Below are 20,597 nucleotides of genomic sequence, written 5' to 3'. Positions count from 1 at the left end.
CGAATACCACCTGCGCGCTGTTTCCGAGGGGGCGACTTCCACGGGGAACCCCTCTGCCCTGGTAACGGCCGAAGAGGAGGAGATGGCGCCAGTCAGGGAGCGGCTGTGGCCGAGACAGTGAGGAGGCGCGAAGGCGGAGCCACCGGGGAGCCTGGGGAGAAGAATTCGGAGCCGCCGCTGTCACCGGTGCCGCCGCCAGCATGGAGGGGTCAAAGCCGACATTGCAGCTTGTGTATCAGGCGGTGCAGGCGCTTTACCACGACCCGGATCCCAGCGGGAAGGAGCGCGCCTCGTTTTGGCTGGGGGAGCTGCAGCGTTCGGTGAGGGGCCCGAGAGGCCTTTGGCGCCGCGGGGCCGGGGGCGGGCGGCAGCCGGGCTCCAGGGGACGGCGAAGCGTGGCGGCTGCCCTTGCGAGGCCCTCCGGGGGGAAGAGCTGCCGCCCTGGGTGGGGCTGCCGGGCTACGTCTCTGTTGCTTTTCGGAAATGAGGCGCTGCTGGCCGGTCGAGAAGTGGACCTCTCCCCACCCCGTAGGATCCGGGTTGTAGGTCCCGTCCTTCTCTCGCTCGTGGCATCGGTCTAGTTCCACCCTCGCTGTTGCTTTTTAGGCCATGCTTCTCTGTTTTGTCTTCCGCCAACCAATCCAAAGCCCAGTGCTTCTCCACCTTCCACCGGAGGATGCTTTATCCGCCTCCCCTCCCTGTCCAAGTGTTTTGCCTGTGGCAGTTCCTTCCCAGTCCTAGTTTTTTACATCTCACTGTTTCTGGCTGATTTTCGTTCCAGTTCGAGTTCATTCTTCTCGAAACGTCTCAGGTTCCTAGATTTATATACAAGCGACTTTCTTGCCTTAGAGTGCAACACAACATGAAGAAAGTTGTACCAATTCTGGTTTCAAAATAATCTTTGGCGTTCACATTTTGCATTGGAGTTCTCATTTGACTTCATGTTGATCCTTTAACCGTATTTATAAGATGGGTAACAGAGGCTGCCTCAATCATTCCGTGTAATTGAGCATCTGTTGGGATGTTTGTCTGTTTAGATCTACTGTATTTGCTCATTCTTTGATTCGCATGTATGCTGTCTCATTTTCACACTCAACCTTTGCTGTGCTTTATTTCTATGAGTGTGTATAGTTGTTGACCTTGCAGACTTGGGTTCTTTATTTTATGAATTATGAAGTACATTGAAAACCGAAGAGGTTTATACAGCCTGACAAAACATTCACTTTTTTTTTTTTTTTTTGGTACTAAGGATCAAACCCAGGGTGGGCAAGCATTCTATCACTGAACTACATCTCCAGCATTCACTTTTCCTTTTATTTTTACATTTTATATTCATAAATGCATTTTTCTGTTTGCCCTCTTCTTAAACTCATAACCGATATTTAAAGGTGCTCTACCCTATGAAATGAGCTCCTAGGCTGCAGGTGTGTAATGAAATTTGCAACTTTGACTTTTGAATATGATACTTAACATTTGGGGTCCAAGTTCTTGTTTACTTTGTGGGAAGACAGCGGAGTAAGACTTCACTATAGGTTACACAGGAAGTTAGTCATATATAATGTTATTTAGTGTAGTTTAATTTTTATAATCTGGGGAGTCACGAGTCCCTAACCTTTGTTTAATTTTCTAAAATATAAACAAGAGAAATGCTGTTTGTTTATATGTCAGCACTTCATTACCAAACCTGCTTATTGTCTTGTGTATTTTAGGCCAGTATTTGAGTGCTTACCATGAACCAGTAACTGTGCCGGGTGTTTGCATTTGGAAGTAAACCAGACAAAAATTTGTGCTTAGCACATAGGGTAGTTGTGATGATTAAATGAGTTATTATCTACAAAGAGGTTTGAAAAGTCCTTCAACATAGAACTTAATTTATGTTAGCAGTTGTTATTTAGTCACTTTTCTTTCCTTACTTTCCACTACTGTTATAACCTTACATCATCATCATCATCATCATCATCATCATCATTATAATTATTAATAGGGTCTCAAGAGGAACAAGTGGCCGGCTTGATAGATTAATTTGAGGACAGCTTATTTTACAAAGGTACTATTTATAAAGTTGCATATAATGGTACCACCAGAGATAGTTTAGTAACCTGTAGCCAGAGTTTTAACATTCCTTGGCTTGGAGGGGTAAGATAGGGAAGTGGTTACTTGGCTGCCTTGAGAGGATTGGTAGGTGACTTTCAGGTGAAGGGACACAGCTAGTTTAAGGTACCTTGCAGAGAGGGAGCTGGAGGAATGTGTTTCTTGGCTTTATTCTCCTAATTTCTTGCTAGGATTTCCTATTGGCCAAACCCAATCAGAGGCAGGCGATCCAGCCACCTGTTGATAATGTCTATACAGGTCAGCCTCCTGAAGCAGTAAAGATGGTAGAGAAACGTGGAAAAGTGGACCTGATGTTATCCAGCATAGTCATAAATCATCATTTGTAGGTTCCTTCAACATCTACTTTGACAGTTTGCTAATGCAGGGCTTTATGATTCCTTTACCTCTTCATTTTCTTCAGCCACTGGCCACAGAGTCACATCCTAGGTCTTCGGACATTACGCTTTGATCACTGCTTTTTCAGTTTTCTGGATCAGGAATTTCAAGTAACTCTATGTTAAGAGTTTTTATTTTTTATTTTTGGAATTTTACACAATTTTAATTATTTTAATATTTTAATTTTAATTTTAATTATCAAAATTTAAAAGTTTTACTTTTCAAACTTAAAAATTTTACCCAGGTGTGGTGGTGCACACTTGTAATAATCCCAGTACTTGGGAGGCTGAGACAGGAGAATCACAGGTTCATGGCCAGGCTCAGCAACTTGTGAAGGCCCTCTGTTACTTAGGCCCTGTTTCAAAATAAAGAATAAGCCAGGTGTGGTGGTGCACCCCTGTAATCCCAGCATTTGGGAGGGTGAGACAGGAGGATCGCGGTTCGAGGCTAGCCTCAGCCGCTTAGTGAGATCCTTTGCAACTCAGTGAGACCCTGTTTCAAAATAAAGAATAAAAAAATACGGCTTGGAGGGTAGCTTGGAGGTAGAATGCCCCTGGGTCCCATCCCCAGTGTAGCAAGAAAGAAAAAAAAAAGAATAAAAAATTGGGCTGGGGTGGATTTCAGAGGTAGAGTGCCCCTGGCATCAGTCCCTAATACCACTCACAGAGAAAAGAAGTAAATAAAAATTTTGTCTAACTTTTTTTCCTGCTGATAATTAGTACTTTTTTAAAACATTGTTTTCTGGATATTTATAGTAATTTATCCCGAGTCCCTATCAGTATATAATTATCCTTTGTGCATGTTCAGACTGATAATCTAATTTCTTTTTTGGCTGAAGGAAGCATCTAACCTGAAAGTTCTTTACACCCACCCTTTCCAATCTGGCTTGGTTATCTGTTGCACAATTACTTTTCTAGGATCCCTACTTAACTTTAGCCTAGGAAATTTCCTTCACACACCTTTCTCTTTCTTCTCTCTCTCTCTCTCTCTCTCTCTCTCTCTCTCTCTCTTTGGTGGACTGGAGTGCTCTTTCACAGAGCTAAAATTTTTGCTCTTTTTAAATTTTATTTTGAGTCAGAGTCTCTAAATTGCCAAGGCTGGCCTCAAACTTATAATCCTCCTGCTTCAATGTCCTATATAGCTGAAAGTACAGGTGTGTGCCACCTTACCCAGCTCCTTCATTTCTTTATTATATTGAGGGAATGGATCGTACCACTGAGTGTATAGGCTTTTATTTAATCTTCTATTTTCAAATGATACTCCTGTCCTTACCTAAGTCTTATCGTCTAAGAGTCAAGAGTCCCTCTACTTTAATCTTTTCAAATAAAGTTTGTGTCCTCTCTTACAGTGGTAGGATAGCTGCCTGGCTGCCCAGAGTCAGGAAGAAAACCTAGGAGTCTACTTGTTAATGCAGATTTTGAATCTACTAATAAGTCTACTATTTATTTTTTTGTTAGTGCAATTCTTTCTTTTCTCCCTCCCTCTCTCCCTCTTTTTTCCTTTCCCCCTTCCTCTTTCTTTTTTCTGTTTTTCTTAGTATTGAACCCAGGGGCATTCTACCTCTGAGCTATATGCACAACCATATTTTATTTTTATTTTTGAAATAAGGTCTTTCTAAGTTGATTAGTCTCACTACTTGCTGAAGCTGTTCTTGAAGCTGCAATCCTATGGCCTCAGTCTCTTGAGCACGGGGATTATAAGCATGTTTCCATTCTCTTTATCCTTGTGGGTCCCCCCTCCTTCTCTCTCTCTCTCTCTCTCTCTCTCTCTCTCTCTCTCTCTCTCTTTTTGGCACTGGAGATGGACCCTAGGGCATTCTACCTCAGAGCTACACTCCCAGCTCTATTTTTAGTCTTTATTTTGAAACAGGGTCTCACTAAATTGCAGAAGGCCTCACTAAGTAGCTGAGGCTGGCTGCGAACCCACGATCCTCCTGTCTTAGTCTTCCAAGTACTGGAATTACAAGCATGTGCCACCATGCTGGTCCCAGCCCTATTTTTTTTTTTTTTTTAAATTTTCTTTCTTTGGTACTGGAGATTGAACCCAGGGGTATTCTACCTCTGAGATACACTCCCAGTCCTATTTTTTAAAAATTTTGAAACAGAGGCTTGCTAAATTGCTGAGGGTGGCCTCAAACCTGTAATCCTCCTGTCTTAGCCTCCCAAAAGTTGGGATTACAGATGTGTGCCACTGCACCTAGCTGTTATTATATGTCTACTCTGATTTTAGTGAGTTTTTTGGAAGGGACCTGCGGGCAAACGTGCGTTTAATTAGTTTAATCATATTGAACTGAAGTTGTTCATTAGTTCTTGAATTTCGTTGATACCTCAGTGTGTCATCTGTCCCTTGCTTTTTCTTTATTATGTCTTGCAGTCTTTTTTCCTTATCCAGTTTGGATCCCCAGGCCTAATATTCTAGTCACTTAGTTAAATATATTACCATCCCTTCTCTGATTTGGTAAAACAACAGCATGGGTGTTTCTAGGTGCTTCTTTTAGATTTAGATGTTGTACATCTCATCTTCTGAATTCTCTGGGGCCTTAATCTTTTGGTTTATCTCTGTTTCACCTGCACCTTCAGGCTCCCTCTTTACTGAGTCCTTTGGTATTCACATAGCTATAGTATCTCATAGTTTTTTTGCAGGGAGGGATGCTACCTTTGCCCAATTTTGTTATTTCTTTGATTTCTTTTTCTTCTGTGCTTTTATCCTTTCCCAGTCCTGTTTTCAAAAGCAAAAATTATTAGCACTTTTGTATGTTTTTGTTTTAACTTGTGAACAAAGACAGACTTATAAGTGGGTGCAAGATTAAATCCTCTTTTGCAACCCAGAACTCATTGTTCAGTATGAGTTTTGATACATATAAGAAGGAATATTATGATACCAATGTTATACTTCTCATAGTGATGGGGAATTGATAACCATTAAGGCTGGTAAGGCTAAAAGTTGATAATTGAAAGACATGGGAGAAATCTTAGTTGTATTGAATCAGTATTCCAATTTTCATATTATGATAAAAGAATATGGATTTTTTTAGAAAAAAATTTAAAAAGTAGAAATTAGCCCATCTTTCCAAAACTCAACCTCAAGTCGACTTTCTCCTTGAAGTCTTAGCTTATTCTTATTCTCTTCAGCTAAAAGTCTGTTTTGCCCCAACCTCATGTGTCTAACACACTTTATTTCATTGCATTTACCAGTTTTTACCTTTTTGAAATTTTGTTTTGTCCCTCTCACCAGACTGTGGGATCCTTGTCACATTTGTTTTTCTATGGTCCAACATCTGTAGTCGAAGGAATGAATCAGAATCATGTGGTTCTACTGTTGTGAGGTATTGGGGATTGAACCTGGGGTGCTCTACCACTGAATAACATCTACAGGTATTTTTATTTTTATTTTATTTTTTAATTTTTTGATGGTACTGGGGTTCCTGGAAACCCTTCTACCTCCGGGCTACACTCCCAGACCTATTTTATATTTTTATTTGGAAACAGGGTCTCAAGCCAGCGCGATCCTCCTGTCTCCACCTCCCAAGCGCGGAGATAAGTGTGGGTCACCATGCCTGGCTATTTTTAATTTTTATTTTGAGACAGAGTCTTACTAAATTGCCCTGGCTGACCTCGAATTTGTAATCCTCCTGTGTCAGCCACCTGAGTAACTGGGATTACAGGTGAGCATCATCATGCCTGGCAAATATGTCTGTCTGTTGATTGATTGATTGATTGGTTAAGGTGCTGGGGATTGAACTCAAGACCTCATACAAGCTAGGTAAGTGTGTTACCACCGAGCTACATCCTCAGCCCCAGATTATGTTTATTAAGAAAGAGAAACAAGGCCTCTTACACAGAAGTTCTTAAAATTGTTGAGTGATTATCTACTTGTAAACATATCTAAAAATAGTTGGATAACTCAAATTTCTCTTTTATTGTGAATTTCATTTATTTTGCTGTCTTTTCATATTCATAGTTAATTTAAAGTAAACAATATTCAGCTTCAGAGATGCAATTTTCAGTATTTCCATCCTTCTTAAATAAACCCCTCCCAACCCCCAAAACCTTATAAAGGCTGGATTTGTTGGTACGCACCTATGCCTATAATCCCAGCTACTTCAGAGGCTGAGATGGGAGGATGAAGAGTTTGAGCACAGTTTGGGCAACGTATTGAGATCCTATCTCAAAAATGAACAAAGACAGCCAGGCATGGTATTGCACACTTGTAATCCCAGCATTTGGGAGGCTGAGATGGGAGAATGGCCATTTGAGGACAGCCGGAGCTACTTAGGCCATTTGCAACTCAGTGAGACTCTGTTTCAAGCACGCTTGTAATCCCCGCGTTTGGGAGGCGGAGACAGGAGGATCGCGCAGGTTCCAAGCCAGCCGCGCTGGCGTAAGAGACCCTGTTTCAGAAATATAAAATAGGTCTGGGAGTGTAGCCCGGAGGTAGAAGGGCTTCCAGGAACCCCAGTACCACACACACACACACACACACACAAAAAAAAAAAAAAAAAAAAAAAAAGAATAAAAAATAGGGCTGAGGGTGTAGCTCCAAGGTAGAATGACCCCGGGTTCCATCCCCAGTACTGCAAAATAACAACAACAACAAAGAGAACAAAAAAACCACCTTTATGAAGTGTTTATTTTTATTTATTTTTTGTGGTACTGGGAATGGTACTGGGGTGCATTCTACCTCTGAACTGTACCCCCAGCCCTATTTTACTTTTTAGCTTTGAAACAGGGTCTCAGTAAAGGGAGCCTCACTAAGTTGCTGAGGCTGGCTGTGAACCTGTGATCCTCTGTTCTCAGCCTCCTGAGTACTGGGATTACCAGCATGTGCCGCCATTCCTGGCTCTATGAGGTGTTTATGTTGCTTTTATTTTATACTTGGAAAGACACTCAGGTACAGTAAAGACGAGGAACTTGATTTAATAAAGCCTTCCTGAAGTGGCATTTATAGTTAAAAGTCTGTCTTGGAGCTGGGTGTGGTTCCACACACCTGTAACCCCAGAATTTGATAGGCTGAGACATGAGGATCGCAGGTTCACAGACAGCCTCATCAGTTTAGTCAAAGGTAGAACACCTTGGGATCAGACACACACACACACACACACACACACACACACACACACACACACACACACACGTTGATATTGGTAAGGAGCAAATATATTTGGTGTGCCATGAAACTGTTTTGTGCATGGTGCTGGAGATTCAACCCAGGGGCATTCTGCCTCTTAGCTACACCCCTAGTTCTATATGATTTTTTATTTTGAAAGAGGGTCTTACTAAATTACAGAGGGCCTTTCTAAGTTGCTGAGGCTGGATGAGAATTGTGATCCTCTTGTCTCAGCCTCCTAAGTTACAGGTGTGCACCACCAGGCCCAGCACAAAACTGGCTTTAGACATTTATATTTTGGGTCTGGGTGTATTGCTCAGTGGTAGAATGTGTGCTTAGCATGCACAAGATCCCCAGCACCAAAAACCAAACCAAAATACCACAGTTTGCAAAATTATCCTTAATTATCCTGCTTCCTTACTAATCTTAGGGTCATTTTGGTTTAGTTCTAATGACTAATGACAATAAGTTTGGTACAGAGGTGTAATCTGAATATAGGTTAGTCCATGCCATGAATTGGCATGTTTTCTTATTCTCTAATATTTGTATAAAACAGCCATTTTCAGAAGAATCTGTATTTATTACTCTAAATTTTTTTCCACCAAACTTCTTGAAAATCTACAGCCATGGTTACATTCTGTGATGGGCAGATATCACTGATAACTTCAAAGTGTTCTAAAAGAAAGAAAATTACTTTGAATCCAATCTTGAATCCTTATCTAACAATAGCTAGCCTGTTCTGAACACTTAGTTTCCTGTGTCCACTCCCAGTAACTAAAATTAGTAGACAATGTAGAAAGCTGTAGGAGAAAAAAACACCTCTGGGGCCAGTGGAAGATTGCAAGTTTGAGGCGAGCCTCAGCAATTTAGTGAGACCCTCAGCAACTTAGACCCTGATTCAAAATAAAACATAAAGAGCTGAGGGTGGTGGCAGATGCTTCTAATCCCAGTACTTGGGAGGCTGAGATGAAAGGTGGGTTCGCAGCCAGCCTTAGCTGCTTAGTGAGGCCCTCTGCAACTTAGTGTTTCAAAATAAAGAATAAAACATAGGGCTGGAGGTGTAGCTCCTAGATAGAATGCCCCTGGGTTCAATCCCCAAGGATTGAAAAAAGAAAAAGCCTGCAAAAGAAAACATAAAATGGGCTGCCTGGGTTTACTCCCCAGTAACACACACACACACACACACACACACACACACACACACACACACACACCACACACTCCTCACACACGTATTGATATATTTTCTAATTATAACAGTTTTTCCAAATATTTGTAAATACTTCTTCAGCTTTCTTTCATTGCCTTGATGTTTGTGGGAGAAATGGAAAGTAGATTTTATAGATATTTTTATTGTGGTAAAATTTTAAAATATAAAAATGACCATTTTAGCCATTTTTAAGTGTACAGTTCAATGGCGATAAGTATATTTACATTGTTGTGTAACCATTACCACTATCTCCTCTTATAAACTGTAACTATATTCATTCTAAACACAGCAAGTCCTCATTTCTTTCTCACCACAGCAACCACATTCTGCTCTCCTCGAATGTGACTCCTAGGTACTTCATGTAAGTCAGATCCTACAGTTCTTTTGTGACAGGCTTTTTTCATTAAGCATCATGTCCCCAGGGTTCATCTATGTTGTGCTTGTATCAATTTCCTTCCCTTTTAAGGCTGAGTAATAATACTCCATTGCTTCTACCTTTGGCTCTTGTGAATAATGCTACAATAAACATACAAATGTTTGTTGGAGTTTCTGATTTCAGGTTTTTTAGATACACGTTCAAAAGTTGAGTTGCTAGATCATATGGTAATTCTGTTTTCTTTCAATTTTTTCCTTGGGTACTGCCATACTTTTCCCATATTTTATAGAATTTTAAGCTCTGTTGAACTGAAAAGCAAATTTAATTCATAAGAAGTTGAGGTTACTCCTGTCCTGTATTTTACTAGCTTTCTCCTTGGCACTGGAATATTACCAGTGTTTTACAATTGTACAGGTGCAGCCTAGGAGAGAGAGAGAAGCCTTATTTCTCTTTATTCGAAACATATATCTGCTAAAGGGGCATGCAGGACCCCTTAAAGTATTGACTTAATATTTCTCTTCTGTAGAGTTTCAAAATGAAAATATGGCAAAACAGTATTTTTCCCCTTTGGTGAGTTTTCTGTTTACATTATGGTTTTTACCCCCCTCTGGTTCATAGCATAATTCTTTTCAGTTTTTCTCTGATTTGTTGTTTCTTTGTTTGTTTGTTTTTTTAAATCTTAGCCATAAGTGTAATACTGTTACTGGCAGCTTCAGCTGCCCACATAAGAAATAGGCAAGTGATGAAAAAAGGGAAAGTGCCTCTTACCCAGTTTAATCAAACTGGGGGAAGCAGCAGGGCTGCTTCTCCTGGGTCTCACAGAAGCAATTACAGTTTATAGAAATAAAAGCCGGGTGCAGACACATGTAGATTTACCTAGGCTCTGTTAGAGAACTTGTGAGGCTTAATTTCTTTGATTTCTCTCCTGCACATGAGGAAGTTTAGAAGTTAAAGCAATTTCGAGCTTCTAATTTCAAAAGGGGTCTGTTGCAGTATCATTTAAAGTTATCTCAAAGCAAGAGAATATATTTAGAGTTGGACTTGAAAATGTTTTTATGTAAGTACTGAGAGCTTTCTTTTAACACCTTAATATATTTTAAGTAAGTAACTTTGAAAATTTTGTTATCTTCAACATCATGTTAACATATGCTTATTGTATGCAATAAAGTTTCATCTAGTTTATATGAATTATTATAAAACTTGCCCAGGTAGGCAGGAATAGAGACTAGAAATGAAAGGAAATACATTTTCTCTAATTTTGGCTTTCAGGAAGTCCTCACATGGGCTATTCATTTCCTTCACATACTTTCCAGCTTGTCATTTTTTACTTTAAAGCAGGGCTCTTTAATTAATAAAGCTGTCAGTAAATCACTTATCAAGGAATGCATGCTTCAATTACTCTCACCTGAAGTTGATTTTATGAGTCCAAACTTATTCATCTTTTTGCCAGGCGTGGTGGCGCAAGCTTGTAATCCCCGCGCTTGGGAGGCTGAGACAGGAGGATCGCACAGGTTCAAAGCCAGCCTCAGCTACTTAGTGAGGCTCTCTGCAACTTAGTGAGACCCTGTTTCCAAATAAAGTATAAAATAGGTCTGGGAGTATAGCCTGGAAGTAGAAAGCCCCTGGGTTCCACCTTCAGTAACACACACACACACACACACACACACACACACACACACACTATTTATCTTTTTTAGGGCCATCCTTGAGTTTAGATAGGCGATTGAAGACTTTTAATTTGGATAGGGATTCTTTCCATTTGTCATGGAATATTTGGGCAAGATATCTCAGGGCCTTTTTATGTGTAGCTGATATCTACAAATTCATTTAACAGAGATCAATGTGATATATGATTGTTTGAAAACACCTGTCCCAGAAGCCTTGGGATTTTGTTAGCAATTGTGGAGACCACAGTGTAGAGTACTGTTACTTGGTCATACAGATGAGATTCAAAGATCTCAATGGCATATGACCTGTAGACTTCTGAAGATTTGGAAAGTGATTATTTCTTCAAGGATTTGAATGGCTATGATTTAAATAACTTTTTAGCTAAGAATCTCTTTCCTCCCATAGGGAAGAATTTTTCCTATTGAATATTCAGTTTTTATGGAGATGGCTTTGAAATGTAAGTTATCTAAATTTGCTGCTATAAATTAGCTTTTTTTTTTGCTTCTAGACAAATTATGTATGCATACAGGGGCATTTTATGGATTGGGAACTTTTTATGATTTTTTTTTTTTTTGTTGTTCTAGAGATTAAACCCAGGGATGTTATATACTTCTATACTACTACACTACTCTGAGCTACATCCCCAGCCCTATTTTGTTATTTTTATTTATTTTGAAACGGTCTCACTAAGTTGTTGAGATTGGCCATGAATCTGTGATCCTTCTGTTTCAGCCTCCTAAGTACTGGGATTATAAGCATGTGCCACCATACTTGGCGGACTATTTTTCTCTTAAAATTACTTTTGGAAGTGGACGTTTTTTATTCATCTACTGTGATGAAAATACTAGCAAAGTCTAAGTTTACCATGGTTTATGTGTTTCATGCTATCTTTAAAATAAGTTATTTTAGCCCAGTGTGGTGATGCACGCTTTTATCCCAGTATTTGGGAGGCTGAGATAAGAGGATCGAAGGTTTGTGGCTAGCCTCAGCAATTTGTGAAGCCCTCAGCAACTTAGTGAGACCTTGTTTCAAAATAAAGAATAGGTCTGGGGGTTAGCTCGGAGGTAGAATGCCCCTAGTTTCCATCCCCAGTATCACTAAATAAATAAATAAATACCACTAAATAAGTAAGTTACTTTGAACAGTGTTTTTAGGTAGTACTGATTAACTCAGGTGCCCACCCTCAGCTTATATTTTTCTTTTCCTTTTGTGGTAATGGGCATTAAATCCAGGGGTGCTCTACCATTGAGCTATATGCCAAGGCTGGCCTTGAACTTGAAATCCTCTTGCCTCAGCCTCCTGAGTAACTGGTATTATAGGTGTGCACTACTGTGCCTGGTGCTTATATTTTTAAAAAATATCCTGTCAAACCATTTCTTCTCCCACTGCCCAAGAAAACCATCAGAAAGTAATTTATTGTGACAGACCTATTTGTCTCAAATCGATAAAATTCTCATAAAGGACTACATATAAGACCTTAGTTGCTCAGAACTGGGAGTGTAGCTCAGTGGTAGGGCACTCACCTAGCCTGGGTTTGGTCCCTAGTACTGGAAAAGAAATAGAAAAGAAAAGAAAGAAGATATTTGGTTAACTTTAAAAATTACATTTCCTGTTTCTAAAGTAGACTTGATATTTTCTTTATTAGGGAAAGTCAGATTGTGTTTTGTAACACTTTGTTGCAGGGCATCTGTTTCCTTCCTTCTTTCCTTCCTACATACCTCCCTCCCTACCTACCTGGGAGCTACACTCCCACTCTTTTTATTATTATTATTACTATTATTATTGTTATTATTATTATTATTATTTTTTTTTGCGGGTCTGTGGATGGAACCCAGGGGCATTTGACCTCCGAGCTACACCCCCTGCCCTATTTTTTATTCTTTATTTTGAAACTGGGTCTCACTGAGTTGCAGAGGGCCTCACTAAGTAGCTGAGGCTGCCCCGACCGTGATCCTCTGGTCTCAGTGTCCTGAATGCTGGGATTACAAGTGTGCGCCACCATGCCCCGCACTCCCACTCCTTTTTATTTTTTTTATTTTGAAACAGGATCTTGATAAGTTGTTGAGGTTGACCTGGAACCAGAGGTCCTCCTGTCTCAGCCTCCCAAGAACTAGGATTACAGTTGTGTGTCACCATGCCTGGCTGATGTATAGTTTGTTTTTCTTTTTCTTTTTGTGGCTCCAGGGATTGAACCCAGAGGGAGTCTACTTCTGAGTCATACCCCTATTCCCTATAAATTTTTTGTTCTGAAACGGGGTCTTGCTAGGTTGCTGAGAGGCTGTTTTTGAGGCTGGCTGAAATCTGTGATCCTTCTGTGTCAGCCTCCTACGTGCTGATATTATAGGCGTGCGCCACCACGCCCGGCTAGAGTTTTCTTTTTATGAGTTTTTTATTCAGTGCTGTAATATAGTATCCTCTTCAGCTGTATGTATACTATGTATGAATCTTTGAAAATCTTCAGTTAATAAATGTATCATTCACTAGTTGAGACACTCAAAAAATGGGGCACCCTTATACTTTTATATTTTCAGGTCTCATTGGATTGTCTGTATTTCTAGAATTTCATTTCCTGTTTGCCAGAGCTCTTCTGTACTCCATCAAGTTTTAAGTAATGCTGCTTAATTTAAGGAGTTTTAGTGTAGGATGAACTAGCAGCCCTAATCTGCTTCTAGTTCTTGGCATCAAATGACTCCTTCAGCTCCTTAACTGGGTATGTGCTTGCATTGTTGAGGCCTCTTCCGTAACTAGTTGATTTTGGCAGTTTTGGGAACGCTGGTGTCGAAGTGAGTCTTGGAGCAGCAATGCACCATTAAAGAAGAAAAGGGGCAAGTACTTTGTGGATCTGCTGTGAAGTATGCTGAGCGCTTAGAGCACATTAGTGAAAGGATTGCTGGCCTGTAGCCTGTCCCATATTCGTTATATAGCCATGGAAATATCTTTTGAAATGACTGATATAAAGGCTTGTTCTGCTACTGCTTTGTGAAATGGAAGATTGGAATTAGATGCTTAAATGGAAAATGTTCTCTTGTTGCAGCCTCTTTGAAATGTGCTGCTAGTGGGAGCTGCAGCTTCCTCCTGCTGACTGAGCCCCAGGCTTCGGTTGGGATGGTCCTTTCAGAAATGTGGCGCTTAGTCCAAGCCTGGATTTCAGTGGGTAGCACCTGGCATCTGTGGCTAGAAAGTCCTATGAAGTGTAAGTGCTTTATTCTCTCCTTGTAACAAATTCCTTTTCCTTCTTTGCTTCTCTTCCTTCTCTTTCTGTTTTGTAGCTTAGAGGGGGAGGAATGGTGAGCATATGCTCTAGTGTCAAGGGTATCAGGATTTGGTTGCATTTTCTTTGGTTTAGTGACCAAAACTTTTTACTTTTTGGATGTCAACAATTCTTAAATCCACGTAATTTAAAAATAAAAAACAAAATGAGCTGGGGCTGGTGGTGCACGCCTATAATCTCAGTATTTGGGAAGCTGAGACAAAAGGATGGTACCCCATATCCAAATTAAAAAAAAAATAGGGTTGGGAGTATAGTTTGGGGATAGAGTGCCTCTGGGTTCAGCCTCCATTACTGTAAGTAAGGGAAGAGAGACAGAGAAAAAGAGAAGAAGGAACGAAAGAAGGAAGGAGGAATGGGAGAAGAAAGAGAGAAGGAAGAGAGAGAAAGAAAGAAAAAGAGCTAGGTATGGCGGCGCATGTTTGTAATCCCAGTACTTGGGAAGCTGAAACAGGAGGATCACAGGTTCAAAGGCAGCCTTAGCAGTTTAGTGGGCTCTCAAACTTAGTGAGACTCTGGTTTCCAAATAAAAAAATAAAATAGGTCGAGGGGTGTAGCCCAGAGATAGAAGGCCTCTGGGTTCCATTTCCAGTAAACACACACACACACACACACACACACACACACACACACACACACACTCTAAATGAATGAATGAGAAAGAAAAAGAGAGGGAGGGCTGGGAGGGGTGTAGTTCACAAATAGAATTCCCCTGCATTTAATATCCAGTACCACAAAATAAATAAGTAAAATAGATGATAAATAATGACCTTTGAACATTTAGTATTGACAGCATCATGAGTAATTTTTATTTATTTAATTTATTTATTTTTTATTTATTTATTTATTTTTGGTGGTACTGGGGTTCCTGGAAACCCTTCTACCTCCGGGCTACACTCCCAGACCTATTTTGTACTTTTTTATTTGGAAACAGGGTCTCTTAAGCCAGCGTGGCTGGCTTCGAACCTGTGTGATCCTCCCGTCTCTGCCTCCCAAGCGCAGGGATTACAAGCGTGCGCCACCACGCCCGACTCATGAGTAATTTTTAAATTAACATTTACTTAATAACTTTTGAGGGAATACTGGGACTTGAACCCAAGGGAAATTCTACCTCTAAGCTATACCTCTAGCCCTTTTTTGTTTTTATTTAGAAATGGGGTTTTGCTGTTGCGGAGGCTGGCCTCTGACTTGTGATCCTCCTCTTTTAGCCTCCAAGTAGTAGGATTATGTGTGTGTGCCATGCCTGGCTCCTTGCTTTATTTTTTAAATTTTGAGACAGGATCTTGCTAAGTTTTGCCCAGGCTGATCTCTAACTTGTGATTCTCCTTCCTCGGCTTCTCAAACTGCTGACAATCATGCATTTCTGTATTTATTGGCCATTAGTATATCTTTGGAGAAATGTCTACTGAAGTCCTCTGTCCATTTTTAAGTGGAACTGTTTTATCGATTACCTTCATTTTAGAAATATAATTTCATTGGATGTAGAATTCTTGGGTGATACCACACCTTACCTCTTGTGCTTGGAATTGAACGCAGGCCTTGCACATGCTAGGCAAATGCTCTACCACTTGAGTTGTACACCAATCCCCCGGCATCCTGATTTCTGACAAGAAGTCAGCTGTTTAATATGTCCTTTTTCTTGCTTGCTTTTGACATTTCTATCTTTCAGAGGTTTGAATATGATGTGTTTAGAATATATGTTTGAAGGTTGCAAAACAGTAACACTGTTCTCCAAATAAGTCATTTGTTTTTACTGAAGGTATTTGTCTACTATTAGTTAACCAAAAAGTATAGCTTATATAGGGGAATTAGAATAAATACTTGATTCTTCCCTTATAAGATACTGAGTTTTAGTCTAATCATAATGGCTACCGTGTCTCCATGTGATAATTCAGATCCTTGTTAGAGCCTACTTTGCCATGTCTTGGGCTAGTATTTGCCCGGTGTTTTGGAAATGACTCTCGTAGTCTTCTAGAGCTTCCATGCCATCCGATTTGACAAGATGTATCGTAGGCTCATCTTTGTTTTCTTCCTCAGACTTGAATCTGCTATTTCTTCAAGAGCACTGGTTTCTTTTAGTGTGAAATTGAATTTAAAGACCACACGGTAGGCACTAGGGATATAGATTATTACTGGCTTGGATAGTTTATATAGAGTTTCAGTGAATTGAGTGAGGGAGTTATATATAAAAATAAAAATTATGCCAGGTGTAGTTGCACATACTTAAAATCCCAGTACTTGGGAGACTGAGACAGAAGATAGTGATTTGCAGACAGCCTCAGCTACTTAGCGAGGCCCATTGCAACTTAATGAGACCTTGTTTCAAAATAAAAAATCAGGCTGGGGATGTAGCTCAGATGCCCCTGGGCTCCATCCCCAGTACCACAAAAAATAAAAATAATTATGAATAAACTGTTTATATTGATGTGCACATACATATGTATGCATATATATGTATACATGTATAGATACGTAGGTATATAGATAATATTTATTGAAAGATAAAATACCTCATGGACTTATACAGATATTTCTTTGATACTTCTTCATTTTTATGCTGGAGATTGAACCAAGGGCATCTCACATGCTAAACCTATGCTCTACCATGAAGCTATACCCTGGCCTCATACAGACTCCTTCCTTCCTTTCTGTCTTTCTTTCTGTCTGTCTGTCTGTCTGTCTGTCTGTCTTTCTTTCTTGTAGTACAGGAAATTGAACACAGGGGCCTTCTGCCTCCCAGCTACACCCCCAGCCTTACTTTTATTTTGAAACCGTCTCACTAGGTTGATGAGAGTCTCATGCCTTGCTGAGGCTGTCCTTGAACCTGCAATCCTCCTGTCTCAGTCTCCAAGTACTAGGATTACAGGCATTTGCCACCACAACCAGCTTTCATACAGACATTTCTGATTCAAATTCAGTATAAGGTTTTTTAGTGAAGCCCTTCTGTATTACATCTATATCTCCTTCCTTCCTTCCTGAATTGAACCCAGGGACATGTCTACCTCTGAGCTACACCTCCAGGCCTATTTTATTTTTATTTTGAAATAGGGTCTCTGAGTGGCTGAGGTTCTCCTGTCTCATGCTCCCATGGCACAGAGGTGTGTACCACCGTGCCAGGTGTCTTATATTTTCTTTCTTCCATTGTAAATACAGATTCTCAAGTACACAGAAAATCAGATACTTTATGCCATATTAACATTCAGTAGCCTCAGATCAATAGTACTCTTACAACTGCCACCACTAATACACATACTGAAAACATATACCATTCTTTTTTAATATACTTTCTCCTTTTTTCATCATCCTTGCCATCCCCTACCCCATGTGTGTGTGTTAAAGAAGATTGAACCCATGGGCTTTCTACCTCTGAGCTATACTCCTAGTCCTGTTTTACTTATTATTTTGAAATAGGGTCTCACTAAGTTGCTGAGGGCCTTGCTAAGTTGCTGAGTTTGGCTTTGAACCTGCAATCCTCTGTCTCAGCCTCCCAAGTACCTAAGAATTATAGGTCAGCACCACCAAGCCTGGTTTATAATATAACTATTAAAAAATGAGGGAAGCTGAAGCCTGATATGTGGTGGTACAAACCTTTAATCCCCGAATTTGGGAGGCTGAGATAGGAGGATCACAGGTTCATAGCCAGCATCAGCAGCTTAGCCAAGTTCTCAGCAACTTACTGAAATCCTGTTTCAAATTGAAAAATAGAATAGGACTGAGGGTATAGCTTGGAGTCCCTGGGCTGATCCCCAGTACCCTTTCCTGACAGTTTTACTATAAACTGTCAAGGCATCTAAACATTACATATCACTTCTCTCCTCATTCCTTTTTTCCTTCTTTGGCATTGCAAGAGATTGAATCCAGGGCCCTGTTCATGCGAGGCAAGCATTTTAGCACTGAGCTACATCCCTAGTCATTACCAAAAGAAATTATTCTAGCTGGAGTTATGATTCACGCCTATAATCCTAGTACTTGGAAGGCTGAGACAGAAAGATCACAGGTTTGAAAGCAGCATCTACACTTAATGAGACTGTTTTAAAATTAAAAATATATATATATAGGGCAGGGAGGTGTAGATTAGAGGTAGAATGCCCCTAGGTTCCATCCCCAGTAACCCCTCCCCCACCCCAATAAAAAATTATTTTATTTTGAAACAAGGCCTTGCTAAGTTGTCCAGGCTAGCCTTATACTTGGGATTCTCCCGCCAGTGTCTAGTAGCAGGAATTACAGGTATGCACTGCCACACCTTTAATCGTGTGTGTGTGTGTGTGTGTGTGTGTGTGTGTGTGTGTGGTCCTGGGGATGGAATCTAGGGCCATTCTACCTCTACTTCTGAGCTACACCCTCAGCCCTATCTTTTATTCATTATTTTTGAAACAGTCTCACTGAGTTGCAAAGGACCTCACTAAATAGCTGAGGGTGTCTTTGAACCGTGATCCTCCCATCTCAGCCTCCCAAATGCTGGAATTACAAGCGTGTGGCACCATGCCAAGCCCCTTAATCTTTTTTTAAAATTAAAAGCAATTTTCCATTTCACTTTCTGCTCAAGGTATTATCTAATCTGTTTAAGTACACTCTTAAATTTCCTCCTATGTTAGTCTTAATGTCTAAAGTGATTTTTTCTTTACTTTGTCATCTTTTCTCTGAGTTTTTTTTTTTACTCTGGTATTTTACATTTCATCATTTTCCTAATCTTTTAGGTCATTTTGAAATGGTAGGCTAGTTTTATTCAATCAGATTTTTTGGTCTACATTCCTAATAGGGGTTTTATTCTGATGCTATGTCTCTTTATTTTCCTCTAGACCATATATGGCATTTGACTTCATTTGGTTATTTTTTGTGTGAAATTTTTCTGAATGTTTAGAAGATTAAGAATAATATAATTCAACATCATAGAGCTCCCTGTTTACTTTCATAGTAGTGAAAAATGTTGTAGTTTGATTTCTGAGGTTTCCTAGCTTTGTTACTTGTCCTGTATAATTTGATTCTGCTCACTGATTGTAGCACTTTCCTGAGTCTTGGAAGGTTTCATAGAAGCTAAGCTGCTCATTCCCTTTTAGGCCTCTTCTACTCACCTGTTGCTGGTTCTAGCAAAAACTTCTGTTTTCAACTGCAGGCCTTATGTCTGCTCCTGCACTTTCCAATAAATACCTGTTGGCGCCTTTTGTGATCTTCCTCTGTTCTTAGATTCATTAGAAACCCCGTTGCTTGCCTCTACGTTTGCTTTTACTAAAGCTTAAACCACGAAGGTCTTAAAGAATTCATTGGTTGATTCTCATCCACTTAGACTTTGGGGTATTTAGAGATTACTGGATAGTACTAGTTTTGTTGTAAATGTCCATTAGTCCATTAGTGTTTTTGCTGTCTAATTGCTATGTTTCTGAGAGTATTTGTAGATATTCTGAAGCTTCATAGAATCTTTTTGCTATTAAATATCAGTTTGAAGTTGGGAGTGATGGCTCACACCCGTAATCCTAGTACTTGGGAGGCTGAGGCAGCATCACAGGTTCGAAGACAGCCTCAGCAAGTAGTGAGACTCTCATCAACCTAGTGAGACCCTGTTTCACAATGAAAATAGAGTTGAGGGTATAGCTTGGAGGTAAAACACTCCTGGGTTCAATCACTACTAACACACATACACGCACACACACAAAGTTAAAAATATCAGTTTGAGAAAAATAAAGAGATTTTGATGGTATGTTAAACTATAGATGTGCTTGAGCTATTGGTCACATAATAAATGACTAAAAAATATTGTGGCTTAGTGTTAATAGTTATTAATCAATGCATTAATTTGTTGAGTATTTTGAGACCCTATCCTTAGGGCTAAAGAATACTAAAAAATAAAACACACTGGTATACTAACTTACTTGACTGAAAGTTAAATTTTAGTAAATTATAACTATGAAATTCAGGGGTTTGCTGGGTGTGGTGGTGCACGATTGAAATCCCAGCATTTGGGAGGCGGAGACCAGAGGATTGCTGTTTTGGGACAGACTCCGCTATTTAGCGAGGCCCTTCCCAGCTCAGTGAGACCTTTTTAAAAAAATAAAAAGACTAGCTGGGCGTGGTGGTGCACGCTTATAATCCCCGCGTTTGGGAGGCTGAGACAGGAGGATTGCACAGGTTCGTAGCCAGCCTCAGCTACTTAGTGAGGTTCTCAGCAACTTAGTGAGACCCTGTTTCCAAATAAAATGTAAAATAGGGCTGGGATTATAGCCCGGAGGTAGAAAGCCTCTGGGTTCCACCCCCAGTACCATCAAAAATAAATAAATAAATAAAAATTAAAAATAAAAAGACTAAAAAATAGGGCTGGGGGTGTAACTTGGAGGTACAATGCCCCTGGATTCAATCCCCAGTACCGGAAAAAAAAAAAAAAGAAAAACAAAAAACCTCAGGGGTTCTACTTTCAGGTTACATTAGGAATTGTATGGGCTATTTATTGCCTGTTTCTGTATCCTCACTTATTGTTTGTCTAACTTTAG

General features: G+C 40.0%; 1 protein-coding gene across 8 annotated transcripts in view; it reads left to right on the top strand.

Annotated features, from left to right (window-relative positions):
- Nucleotides 1-200: 200 nt before the first annotated feature.
- The window catches only part of TNPO3 (transportin 3), a gene marked incomplete at both ends in the record, with an annotated part of 92,693 nt that continues 72,296 nt past the window's right edge, over nt 201-20,597 (top strand). For all 8 annotated transcript variants that reach the window (XM_080701795.1, XM_080701796.1, XM_080701793.1 and 5 more), the window contains one exon: nt 201-320. In XM_080701795.1, the coding sequence (XP_080557921.1) occupies nt 201-320 (120 nt within the window). The remainder of the gene's footprint in view (nt 321-20,597) is intronic.

Source organism: Muscardinus avellanarius (assembly GCF_963383645.1).
Source record: "Muscardinus avellanarius genome assembly, chromosome: 9".
NCBI lineage: Eukaryota > Metazoa > Chordata > Mammalia > Rodentia > Gliridae > Muscardinus > Muscardinus avellanarius.
Note: the sequence above shows the minus strand (reverse complement) of the source record. Positions and strands in the feature narration are given on the sequence as shown.